The sequence below is a fragment of the Panthera leo genome, chromosome C1 (genome assembly GCF_018350215.1).
Source record: "Panthera leo isolate Ple1 chromosome C1, P.leo_Ple1_pat1.1, whole genome shotgun sequence".
Classification (NCBI taxonomy): Eukaryota; Metazoa; Chordata; class Mammalia; order Carnivora; family Felidae; genus Panthera; species Panthera leo.
In genome coordinates this window covers 1,699,551-1,712,496 of record NC_056686.1, presented here as the reverse complement: position 1 = coordinate 1,712,496, position 12,946 = coordinate 1,699,551, and the positions used below count along the sequence as shown (strand labels likewise).

The following is a 12,946-nucleotide window of genomic DNA, read 5'->3' as shown; positions in this document are numbered from 1 at the left end:
CTGACGTGGGGGTCACTCCCTGCCGTGTCCCAAACCACCAAGGAGGAGGGAGGTCCAGGGTCACTGGCTGTCCGATGAGCGCGTGGGACGGGAGATACAGGGGACAGTCGGAGGGACCTCCCCACGCATGCCCGTTACTGCCCCCGTGACCTGGAGACTGAAGGTCGTAGGTCACCCATGGCGCCCCAGTGGGCAGGAGACGCGCTCTTGCCAGAAGGGTCACATCACCAGAAACCACGCGGTGGCCAGGCACCGCGTCCATCAGGAAAAGAGAAAAGAAAACAGGACCGTTTGGTCTGATTTCCAAGGAATGGTCCGGAAGAAGAATGTTGTTCTCAGAGTAGAAAGAACATTGTTGCCACGGTGCCCCAAAATGACGGTACGAATATCCTATTTGACCTTGATTTCAAACCAGTCCTCCAGCGGATGCCTGGCCAGCGTCCGGGGTCCCTCTGGCTTCTCCCTCCCGCCTGCCCTGGGGCGCAGACCGTGCCCCGTCTTCCCTGGATCTCCTCTGTCATCTTAGCTAACCCGTCATCACTGGTTCTCCTCAGGAAACGAGTCCTGTGTAAATTGCAGCGAAATCAAAGCACCCTGATCCGTAACACTTAAATACCGGCGCGAGAGCCAACAGTTATGCGTCTAAAACTCGGGCCGCCGCAGGATGATGCGCGCACTGGGGTGTTGTCGCTGGGACGGGCCTGGGACCGTCCTGGCTGTGACCAGAAGGCCCGCGGAGGGCGTCTTCGAGGTCAGAGTGCCTTTTAGCATTCATGGCTCGGAGCTCCCCGGAGGCCCCTCTCCTGTCCAGAGCCACAGAAGGACCCGGGCTGGGGCCCTGTTTGCCCAGGCAAGGACGGGGCCTAACTGAGATGGGGCACCTGGGCCGGCCGGCCTGCCAGAGGAGGGTACAGGGTCACGCAAAAGGGCAATAATCTGTTTGCAGGTGACAGTGGGGAATCCAGCAAGGGCGGCTTAGTTACATCAATTTTCCAGTCCCAAAGCCCCAACCGGAGGTCCGTGGAGCTAGAAAGAAGCCACCCGGACCTTACGTATTTCAGGGAAAAGTGGGTTTTCCCCGAGCTTTCAGGGTGCCTGCCTCCTCCTCTCTCTCCTTGGGGGAGACGGAAGCTGCCCGTCCAAGTCAGCCATCGGTCCTCCGTCGCAAGGCACAACACAAACACGGCTGGGACCCCGTGTGACGGAAGGCCACCAGCCCCAAGACAGATCCCAGAGGCAGGTAAGCAGCGCCCGAGCTCACAGGGAAAACGAGGTCGGCCGAGATAATGCCGGGGTGCGTCTGGAAAGCTGTTTGAGGACATCGGGCTGTGCACACAGTCCTAAGTGCTGGCATGAAAGGCAGCTGTCAGGTCACGAGCACGGAACAAAGCCCGCTGCGAAAACGGGAGGCGCGCCGGGGAGGGAGAACGTTCCCTCACGTACGCGGAGAATAAGCACTATCGAAAAGTCAACAGGCGCCGGGCAGATCACAGTGACAGCAGGTACCAGGCCTGGCACCGAGCGAGCAGAGGCGATAGGGGCCGTTTCTTTAGGGAAAGAGCAAACAGAAACGTGCATCAGCACAGACAAGAGCAAGGTTGCCTCAAGGTCGTCCAAAGCCCTACCTGTCGCGTGAACCTCTGCCCTCTCAAAGTAACCTGCTCGTTCAACAGTCTAGATCCTTCTGAGCGTGTCAGAAAAGCAGCCTTAAATTCCTCTCTGGGGAAGCCAGGTGGGAAGGACAGGACAGGCAGGGTCTGCAAAAGGCCACCTTGCAGCCAAAGCCACTTACCTGTCACGTTGCTGGGAAAAGGCTCTCCTTGGCCCCCCGAGGGGCCACCCCAGAGCAACGTGCCCACAGAACGACTCTGATTTCAAACCCCTTCGCTACCCGCCCCACCCTGCTCCCAGGCCCTCGTCTGCTCTGAAGGTGACCCCGACCTTGAGGAGCACACACCCGTCACCAGGGGACGGACAGGCTCCCACTCCGGGGGTTCGGCCTCCTCCATTCCTTCATCCCTCTGATCGGCCCGCTGCTCGCCTGAACCCTCAAAGCCCCGCACGGAGCTCGGGGCTCTCAGCCGGTGCTCCATGTGCCCGGCGTCCGCACCCCACGTGCCTCCTGCTGGGCGGTCGGGCTGCCAGTGTGCAGAAAGGGAGTGGAGACCCCACTTCCGCCGGAGACCCTCCTCCCCCGGTACCACCACGGGCATCAGCACACCCAGCGTCCTGGAGATGCTGCGGAAGGTCCTCAGCACAGGGCGCCTGGTCTTGAGGGCTGGGGAGCAGGGCACACACCTGGGCATCCCAGGTCTCCGGGAGAAATGTAGGCACAGGGGGCAATGTTTAGAAACCATAAAGCCTCCGGAGCGAGAGCAGACACGAGCCTGAGCTGGGGACTTTTCCCAGAGGCCCTGAGAGGTGGGGAGCACTGCCTCCCCTGGCCCTCGCTCCCCTGGTCTCCCCCAGGCAGGCCTCTCTTCCCTCCCTGGACTGTTCACCCCTTCCAAGAGCTGACCTCCAGCAAACACCGTGGAAGGGTCTGGGTTTACATCTGCATTTTCCACCCAGGCAGGGTCTCTGCGGAAAAAACCACCGCGCGTCGGCTGTCGTGAAGCAGATCGGCTGGGGCCGGTGCAGAGAACGCTTTTGTGGGGCTCGGGGTCCCCATGAAGACCATCTTGAGAGACCCCCAAGCTGGGGCCCGGCGTCCCTCCTGGCCTAAGATACTTGCAGGGGGAGGGATGTTCTGGGGGTCATCGGCACCCCTCACCTAACGGTCTCCCCTCTCCCGACCGCACGCGGGCTCCGGAACCACCAAGCCGGGCCCAGATTGTGAGGGAGAGCGAATCCGCACACACCCCTCCCTGGACAGATGAGACGCGCGCCCCACGATGCCCGAGAGGTGGGGGCCCCGGCTGAGCAGGCCACGGCGGGCGGGGGCTTGGGGTGAGGGGCAGGGCCCTCTGGGGGCAGCACGGCCACCAGGCACACATTGCAGGAGCGTTCCCCAGAGTGGAGACTCCTGTTCTGGGACACTCCATTAATCTGCACGGCTCTGCAGAGACCACGGCCTTAGCACCTCAGGTCCAGACGGGGAGCACGGGGGTGTTTTAAGACATGAGCTCATTAAAGACACATTTCCGGGAAGAGAGCAGGCACGGGGGCTGACAGGCGCCCACGAGGACCGCTGATGTTTGCGGACTCGCGTCATGCGAGCTGCAGGACCAAATAAGCCTGGGAAATGTGACATTCGAGCGCTCTCTCCGGCCGAGCCTCCCGCCTCGGGCAGCGCTGCTCAGCCCGGCTTTATAAATAGATGGAACACAAGATAAATGGCCGTGATCAATCACGCTCACACGGGAATGCTCACCTCCCATCCAAAGTCGGCCTCCTTCAACGTGGCCCGCGGTGCCACCATGTACGGGCCAAACCTCTCCCCGATTTCCATCCTCTTCTTGGCCCAGACCCCCAGGCCGGCCCCTGGGATAGAGGACTCTCGGAGCTCAAAGTCTGGCGGGATGGGAATGTCCTCAGGAATGTAGACGGGGGCCTCGTACGGCGAGCCCTCCTTGGGGGTGAAGTCCTCGCTGGTGGGGAAGGGGGACGGCGGCCCCATGGGGGTGGGGGACACGACGCTGTCCTCGGTCTCGTACTCCGCGCTCTCGCCAGCCAGCAGGTCTGGGTCAGGCTCGTGCATGTTATTTACAATGTCGCCGTCACCTGAAGGAGACAATGCAGTGTCAGGCTGTGTGGCACACCCTCCCCCGTGCGGGACCCTCAGGGGGCCCCCGGGACACAGGACAGGAAGGGGGCCGAGGGCTCCGAGACGCCGCCACCCCCTGCCCAGGACGCGTCCGCTCTGCCCCGCCCGGCACAAAGCGGCCCTCCCTCCGGGGACGCGGCTCTGCGGGGCTCCTTTGGGAACCGGGGTTCGGAACCGCACGGCACAGCAGAGGTGTGCGTTTCCCCGCGGCCCCACGCCGCCACCAGAGGACGCGTCTGCCCCTTCTGCTTTGGGAAAGCGAGGCAAGGAGCTGACCACGCTCCACGAGTTTGGGAGCGGTGGGGAAAGCCGTCACAGGGGGCACCCTACCCAGGGCCAGGAGTGAACTATTCCTTCCAGACCATTCTGGTTGCCGTGTAGCCTTGGAAATTAGGGGTCGGAGACATGTCTCGGGTTCTTGGGATTTGGATTATATGAAATTTGCCCCGACACCTGGGCAGCACCTTGGTGGGGCCGGGGGCCCTGGGGATGGGGTTCCTGAGAGCCCGGTGACCTTGGGGCCAAGTTAAGACAGAGGTTTGCTGCAGGTCTCGGGGCTGCAGGTCACGGGGTCCGCCTGTCTGGTGCAGGCCTCTGTTGGGGTCCACCCTAAGAGAGGGTTGGGGCCAAGATTTTGCCACCTGGACAGACAGCAGGCCTGAAGCACAGAAGAGACAGTGAGAAGCGGGCCAAGGGAGGAGTGGGGTCAGCCAGGACAGCGGCTCTGCTCATAGAACGGGAAAGGGGGACCCAGACAGCTGGGTGGCCACAGCAGCTTATGCGGAGTCCCCAAGGGCACAAAACGCCCCGTGTCCGTCCTCAGACAGACAAACGGACTGTCCATCCACGCAGCGGAATATTACTCAGACACAAGAGGAACAAAGGCTGACCCCCACCCAGCAGACGTGCTGCTCGGCCAAGGGGGCCAGGCACAGAGCACACAGGGTGCGACCCACACGATCCGCTTGTAGAAGCATCCGGAAAAGGCAAATCCATAGAGACAGAGCTCATAATAGTGGCTGCTGGGGGCCAGGAGGGGCTGAATAATGGGCACGGGGGCTCCTCTGGGGGAAGAAAACATTCTGGACCGAGAGGGAGGCGGTGGTTGCACACCTTTGTGAATGTGCCAAAGGGACCGTTCACACTCAGGAGGGGGATTTGTGCTCATGCCGCGCGGCACGGGGAGCCAGAGGAGGGCTGGAGGGGTGAGGGCACCGCTGACCTCTGACCTGGCTGCTTCTGCCTCGACGCCCCTCCCTGCCCCAGCCCCCCCCCCCCCCCCCCCCGTGGCTGCTGGATCAAGAGTCTCCTGAGGGGTGGAGGTGGGGGGGACAGGGACGGGGACGGTGACCTCAGGGTCCTCACGCTGGTTGCAAACAGATCCGCCCGAGAAGTAAGAAAATGTTTTCTTTCACAAGAAACCAAAGTCTTGAAAAGACAAAAAAAAAAAATCATGGGGCTAATACTTATTTAATTTAGCAGCATTCACAGAAGTAATTATTCCGTTTTAAGTGGCCAATGGTTGTTCTCATTGACCCGTAGGCTCCTTTCAAAAACGCAACAACAGACCCGCAGCTCCCGCTCCCTCCACCGGGAAGATCCAAGTCGTTAGGTTTGAAAGAACACCCCATAAACCTTCCCCGCGACTGCGCCCCACAGAAAGGTAAATTACAAGGGGGGGTAATTAACAAGCCGCCTCATTATCTGGTAACTGCACGGGGCTCACAAACAAAACCAGGTTGGGAGCCCCCCCCCCCCCCGCACCCCTGCGCGCTTCCCCAGCCTCGGGGTGCCGCGGCTTTGCCAGCGCAGAAAGTGGGGAGGGGTCCCCATCCTGTGCATATTCAGCTCAGGGCTCTCGTTCGGCGTTGGTTTTTATTTTTTTTATTTTTTTTATTTTTTCCTGTTTGAATTCTACTTCCCAAAACTCCTCACCTACTGGAGGAAAATCAGGGCTTTAAAGGCATGTTTAATTTACTGGCCGAGCAAACAGTTTAGGAGAGAAAGGTGGTGTTTCCTGCTGATTAAAGGCAGGCAGCACATGGCTGGCCTCCCACCCCCCGGCGGGCACAGGGGTTAAGTGATTGCCTGAAGCTGCCAGGAGAAGCCAGGTCTCCAAGCCGCGGCCCCTGCTGTTGGGGGAGAGAGAGAGAGAGAGAGAGCTCTCCTTTCACAGGTGGGGTGAGGGGACCTCATCAGCGCACAGGAGACATTCGGAGAAAATGAGGGGCAGCAAACAGCCCCAGGCCCTGGAGAAAGCAGCAAGCTGAGAGAGAGAGAGCCTTCCGGGAGGACCAGCACCAACTGCCCAGCTCCCCAGGGTCCCCGAGCAAACCAGCACCGGAGAGGCTGGACCAAAAGAGCATCCTTCCTCAGCCCTCTGCCCTGGGCACGGTGGGCATTTCCAGGGACGGGGCGGCGTTTTGCCCCCGGCCTCTGCCACCTAGGTCCGCAGGATGGCCAGCACATTCCAGCCAGCCCTCTCTCGAAAGTCAGGATGTAGAGCCAAGAACATGAGCTTTTTATGACTTTGGAAATATAGGCTGTGCAATGTGTGTTGTTTACTTGTCGGGAGAGCCAAGGTCCTTTATTTGGGTTTTGCGGTAATTTCAGGCTAAGGGTTCACGACAGAGTCCATCACTCCTAAAAATTCTTTTGGGAGACCTACCCAAATAATAAAAGCGGGGAGGGGAGGGGAAGGGAGGGGAGGGGCAGGAGCCTGGAGCCAGTGAGCCAGCGGAGTCATCCTGAGCCTCGGCCCCAGGGCACCTGCACCAGGCCAGGGTCCCAGCCGGGTCACTGAGCTCTTGGTGAGTGAACTTCATGCCGAAACCCCGTTTGGAGGCCAGTCACGCGCTGCTCTATGCACGCACGACGGACATTCGGTCTCATCAAACGGGTCAGAGAAGCGAAACCTAGCCGCTCCCCGGGTCTGGACCACACCGGCTGGGAGTCACCAGGTCCTCAGTACCTCCTGCCCCGTGGGAGCCTCCGTGCCCCGGGTGGGAGCCTCCGCCTGTGGCTGGGGGACCGAGGTACCGGGGCCACCTTGCCCTCTGTCCTTCAAGGCTGAGGCATGGTACTCGGGCGGCCCCCACGGTGGTCCCGAAGGACATCCTGATGCTGGCCTGCGACGTCGTTGTCCTCTTGGGAACGATGACACTACCCACTGCCAGCGGGCCCCGTGAGGGACTATGGGGAACCCTGCCCGCCCGCCATCCAGGACCAGCTCTCCTCCGCCGCCTTGGACGACTCTCCTTGGGCTCGCTGCCCTCCGGAACACGGCTTCTTTGCCCCAGAGGTTTCTGCCTCTGGACACCTGAGGTGGCCGCGCCAGCCCACGGGGACGCGTGCTCACACCACCTCCCTGGGGCTCCCTCCCCGCGTCCCCGCACCCCTGCAGGCCCACCCCACCGCCACGCGGGCTCCTTCGGCGCAGGGAGGCCCAGCGAGGGAGGAGGGCTGCTTCTGACACTTTATGCTTTTGCTCCCGGAAACTGTGGGGTCGAGGAGGAGGAAGACGGGCTCCTGGAGAGGGGCGGACTTCACACTGGGGGTGGCCCCAGGGCCCGCTAAAAATGGGCGCTCACGGGGGGAGAGGGCGGCCGAGGGTCAGCAGAAGACCAGGCGAGGCGTCCTTAGGGGCTGGGGCGGCCGTGGGCCTGTATCCTGGCTGTGGTGCTGCGTCCTCGGACCTCCCTGGGGTTAGAGCTAAGCGCTGGGGGGGGCCCGGGTCAGACCCCGCGCCAGGGGAGGTGTGCTGTGTCCGCATCCTACATCACGTCCCTGTGGGTGTCGTGCTACAGAGGTACCCCTGGGGGTCACAGGGCAAAGGGTACCCGGCATTTCTGTGTGTTTACTCTTTTTTAAAAAAATTGTTAATGTTTATTTTTGAGAGAGAGAGAGACAGAGCGTGAGCAGGGGAGGGGCAGAGAGAGAGGGAGACACAGAATCCGAAGCAGGCTCCGGGCTCCGAGCTGTCGGCACAGAGCCCGACATGGGGCTCGAACTCACGGACCGTGAGATCATGACCTGAGCCGAAGTCAGATGCTCAACCGACGGAGCCCCCAGGAGCCCCTCTGTGTGTTTATTCTTACAGCTGTGTGTGAACGCACCTTATTTCAATTAAAAGCTCTGATAAAAGAGCCCTTCCTCCAGAAAACGGCCGTTCTGTGTCCCACCTGCGTGCACATCCCGGGTCCTTCCCTCGGCTCTGGCGGTTTACGCGAGAGCACATTAACTATTCTCTCCTGTCACAGATGCCTCGGCACCGGGTGCTGAGGGGGGGGGGGGGGGCAGGGAGGTGATGCTTTAAAACAACAAAACCAGCCTCTGAGGGTGACAGCTGTGTCCCCAGTAAACTCGAGAAACGCCAGGGGACCCCTTTCTCACGAGGGCACACATGGACGGACCGGCAGGCAGCCCGTGAGCGAAACCGCCAGGGAGGGTCCCCGTGACGCAGGCGGGAGCCGGGAGGTGTGGACCTCGCCCCCGAGTTCCTGCCGCGTCCCACCTGCCCGTCGGCACAAAAGGTTGTGCCGATCCGCCGGGACCCGGGTACGCCGTCTGGGTCACGCTTGGTGCTGACGTTGGTGCCCGGCAGGGCTGGGACGGGGAGGCCGGCGAGGCGCCCAGCGCCCGGCCCTGTGACCGAGCCCCTGAACTCTGCCCCTTCTCTCCTTCGGGCCTGGCACCCTCCCGCGCCGGTGCCCCCGACAAGTTCTCAGGGGCAGGTCCGGCGGGAGCCCGCGGCGCGACGGGACGTCTGTGAGCCCGTTTCCCCAAGTTAAGACGGACCCAACATCATGCGTTCGTCAGAAGACTGGGCGTCACCACAAGATGCCACGGTGATCTGAAAATACTAATTCTTAGAAGCCCCGTGTGCTGTTGCCATTGTAGTTCGGGTCGGGAACGCGGACCCCACCTTCAGGAGGCCCCCAGGGGGTGGCGGACCGGGTGGTGCGTGGGGCCTCGAGGCGGTCATTGGATTCACCCCAAGTCTGAAGCTTTCCTGGGAAGCTCCCCGCTGGACTCCTTGAACCCCGAGATTCTGCTGCATCTCAGGAGGGGCCCCGGGGAAGTGGGGAGGCCAGCGACCGTCCCGAGAAAGGCCCACACCCGGCAGCACGGATGCAGGAACACAGGCAGGGCATGGAGAGGTCAGTGCCCCGAAGGCCACCCTCGTCGGCCCCATACGCGGTGGGAGGAGGGGCGCGGCCCCCTCACGGGCACCACCTTCTCGCCGCTGAGCTGCCCGCTTTACAGATGGGGAGACATCTGTAAACACCATCCCCACTGGTCTGGGGCGGGCCCAGCCTCAGGGAACCGGCAGCTAGATCTGTGGACCCCGCCCAGCGAGGGCCGATCACCTCGGGGTCTGCGGTCAAAACCAAAGTGTCCTCAGCTGATCTGATGATGACTCTCGAGGGGACACCAATGTCTGGAACTGGGGGGGAGAAAGGACCATGGGGAGAGGAGGGGAGGAGTTGCCACGGCCCCCAGGAGCTGAGCTGCTCAGGACAGGACCTCGGTGTGCGGACCCCGGCCCCACAGACCTGGGGGTGGACAGCCCTGCCCAGTGGGGACACGCAGGCTGACCACGGCCTGGCCCTGAGGGGGGGTGGCACACCTGCGTCCTGGATGCCCCGGGGTCCGGCCTGCCGGCTGCAGCCGCCTCGTGGGGCCCACAGAGCCCACGGAGGAAACCGTCCCTGTCACCCCACAGAACCAAGCCCCAAGAGGCCCTGTTGCTGGTCTCAGCCCTCAAAGCTCAAAGCTCAAAGCCACCTCCCATGTTCGTCCTCAAAGGACCCCCAGCAGCCTGGCCTGGGCGGCCCCTCCTGTCCTCCGGACCCACCTGTCCCTGAGCAGGTGACAACGATGCTCCAGGCCTGGGCCCGGCCGGCTCCCCAAAGCTCTTGGGGACACATCTGGGGCTGAACATTGTGACAGACATCCTCCCCAGTCGGACAAGGTGCAGTGAGCGCTCTTGGCCCCCGCGGGGCACCGCAGCGGCTCTGGGCCGGGGGCACTCCGCCTCCGAACCCAGAGATCCATGGCCGCCCCGTCAGAGAGGCCGCGGTTTCTTGTGGGCACTCCTGGTGCCCTGCTGGCACAGCCACTTAACAGACACGAGGACGCTTCTTGAGTCAAACGAATCAGAGTCACAGTAAACTGCACTGAGCTGGAAGCCAATCTGACGGTCGTCCCCGGTCTGGGGAACCCCAGGTGGACTCAGGAGCGAGGGCAGGACCTAAATGTCACCGCAGGCAAGCCCACACGGATGGCATCCCGCTGTGGGTCAGGCCGAGGTGCTCAGGGAACCGCGCCCAGAGAAGGAAGTCGTGCCCACCAGCGGCCCCGAGCGCCCTGCAGGGGAGGACCGCACCGGCCCAGAAGGCCAGCTGCTGAGCGGCAGGGGACGGGCCCTCTGAGCGCCCACACAGAGCCGTGACCCTGGGCAAACCCTGGAGGCTCCTGGTGATGGGCGGCCCTGCCAGGCCAGGTGAACCCAGCTGCTGGATGCTTTGGGGGTGTCCTGCCCCTCTCTCAGATTGGAGTCCCTAAGCCAACAGCCCCAGCGGTCCCCCGACCCCCCTCCAGACCCGCCCAGGCTGAAACGGGGGGGGCGAGGGGGGTCCGTGGGCACCCCTGCCGTGGCTCCCGCAAGTGAGGGGCCAGCCCACGCCAGACGGGCTGAAACGGTGGAGCGCACGTCGGGCGGACGGGCTCTAACACGGAAGGAGCCGCGTGTCCTTAAAACATCCAGAAGGTCACCCTGGAAATCCGGACCAGCGCCTGCCCACACGGCCCCGACCCACTCAGCTCTGACCCGCTTCCAACAAGCCCCGAAACCTGGCACGCTTGTTCGAGCTACAGGTCACCCCGTCGGGTCCCGAGAGAAGGGAAATGGTGTCCGTGCTCCTCTGCTGGAGGCACTTACAGAGGAGGTGGCAAAGAAGCCGCCCGCGTCCCCCGGGCCCGAGCGCAAGAGAGACTTCCCAGGATGGTGCTGAGGGCTCCCCTCGTCCTGCCCACAGCTCTGGGCCCCCAGCTGCCTGCTGTCATCAACGGGGTCTCCGCCAGGTGACGGAGTTCAGCACTGCCACCGTACCTCTAAGTGCTCCTCTCTCCTGAGCACGGCTGGTGCGGGGGGTGGTCTACACGGGGTCGCACGTGGAGGCCCCCACGGGTGGACTGCAGGCCTCTGGGAAGTGTGTCCCTCCCCGGGGTCGGTGTGGGCCCCGGGCCAGAAGTCGCCCTCACGGCAGCCACTAGCAACGGCCCCAGACCACGGTGTCTGCCAGGGAGGGCCTGGAGGAGCACAGGGCACCGCCCCCAAAGCCAAGGCCAGCTTTCTGTGCCCTGGGGAGAGAGACACCTCAGCGGGCCTCCCCAGAAGCGGCATTTACAGGTATCAGCTCAGTTCGGGGCAGCTTATGTACAGAAGGTGAGGGTTGGCAGTGTGGAAAGCAGAATGTCCCCATCGCAGCCCTGAGACCGTGGACAAGCACACCGTTCAATTCTAGAACCACTCAGCAGGGGCTCTGGAAGCAACCGGGGAACTACAGGCAGGCCTGCTCATAGCATTTTCTTCTCCTTGGTTCTGCAGGCTGTGGGCACCCGTGGGCACCTGTGGGCACCAAAGGCAGCTTGGCCTTAGGGTTTCACAGGCTGCTTGGTGCTGATGGGGCCCAGGGAGCACGCAGCCAGCACTGCCCTTGATTCAGGGGAGGCAGAATTGAGACGTCCCCCACTTTGTATATCAAGTCAGGGAAGTTCAGGGAATACCCACTTGCTCATGGCCACAGCGGCAGCCAGGGCCCAGCGGGGGGTTGCCCAGTCCTGATTCTAAAGCTCTCAGATGCCACACTACCTACCCCAAGTTTCCAGCTACAGTGAGAACACACCTAAAAAAGTGCCCCAACATTTAGTGATGGCCTCCCTCATGCCTCATGGAAGACATACAAGAAGTGAATGAATAACTTGATGGTGGAGGAATGGGTGGGTGGGTGAGTGGACGAAAAGATGCATAGATGGATGTATGAATGAACGGGCAGGTAGGTAGAAAGATGACTGGGCAGATGGATGGATGAAAGGGTGATGAGTCAATGTGTAGATGAATGGAAGGATGGATGGATGGATGGATGGATGGATGGATGGATGGATGGATACAAGGATGGACAGATGGATGGATGGATGGATGGAAGGATGGATGGATGGAAGGATGGATGGATGGATGGATGGATGGATGGATGGATGGTTGAATGGATGGATGGATGGATAGATGGTTGAATGGATGGATGGATGGATGGATGGATGAATGGTGGATGGATGGGAGGATGGATGGATGGATAGAAGGATGGACAGATGGATGGAAGGATGGATGGATGGATAGAAGGACAGAAAGATGGATGGATGGATGGATGGATGGATGGATGGATGGACAGAAGAATGGAAGATGGAGGGATGGATGGGTGGATGGATAGATGGATAGAAGGATGGACAGATGGATGGAAGGATGGATGGATGGATGGATGGATGGAAGGATGGATGGAAGGAAGGATGGATGAATGGTGGATGAATGGTGGATGGATGGATGGATGGATGGATGGAAGGAGGGATGGATGAATGGTGGATGGATGGGTGGATGGATGGATGGATAGAAGGATGGACAGATGGATGGAAGGATGGATGGATGGATGGATGGTTGAATGGATGGATGGATGGATAGAAGGATGGATGGGTGGATGGATGGAAGGAAGGAAGGAAGGAAGGAAGGAAGGAAGGAAAAAGGAAGGAAGGATTGATGAATGGTGGATGGATGGGTGGATGGATGGATGGACGGATGGATGTGAGGACAATCTTGAGGGCAATGCTTAACAGTAAAGGTAGAAGGCAGGAGTGTCACTGCTCTTTCCCTGAGGATGAGTCCCATTAACATGACTCCATGGCTCTTCTCCCTCTTGACTCTGATTAGTTAATCTGGGACGAATACCTGGGTTTGCTCCACCCAGCCCCCACCTTGGGAAGGGGCCAGTTTCTCTACTGCTCCTTCAGGACTGCCCTCCCTCCACCCACCTGCCTGGCCCAGCATTCCAGGGGTGAGGTGAGCATTCTGTGATTCTGGGGCTCAGCCCGAGCCTGCCCTGCCCTCTCACTGAGCTGTACCGCACACCT

General features: G+C 61.3%; 1 protein-coding gene across 1 annotated transcript in view; it reads right to left on the bottom strand.

Annotated features, from left to right (window-relative positions):
• The window catches only part of PRDM16 (PR/SET domain 16), a 312,421-nt gene that overhangs the window by 207,465 nt on the left and 92,010 nt on the right, over positions 1–12,946 (bottom strand). The window contains exon 2 of the mRNA XM_042951672.1: positions 3,374–3,723. Coding sequence (XP_042807606.1) covers positions 3,374–3,723 — 350 coding nt within the window. The remainder of the gene's footprint in view (positions 1–3,373; positions 3,724–12,946) is intronic.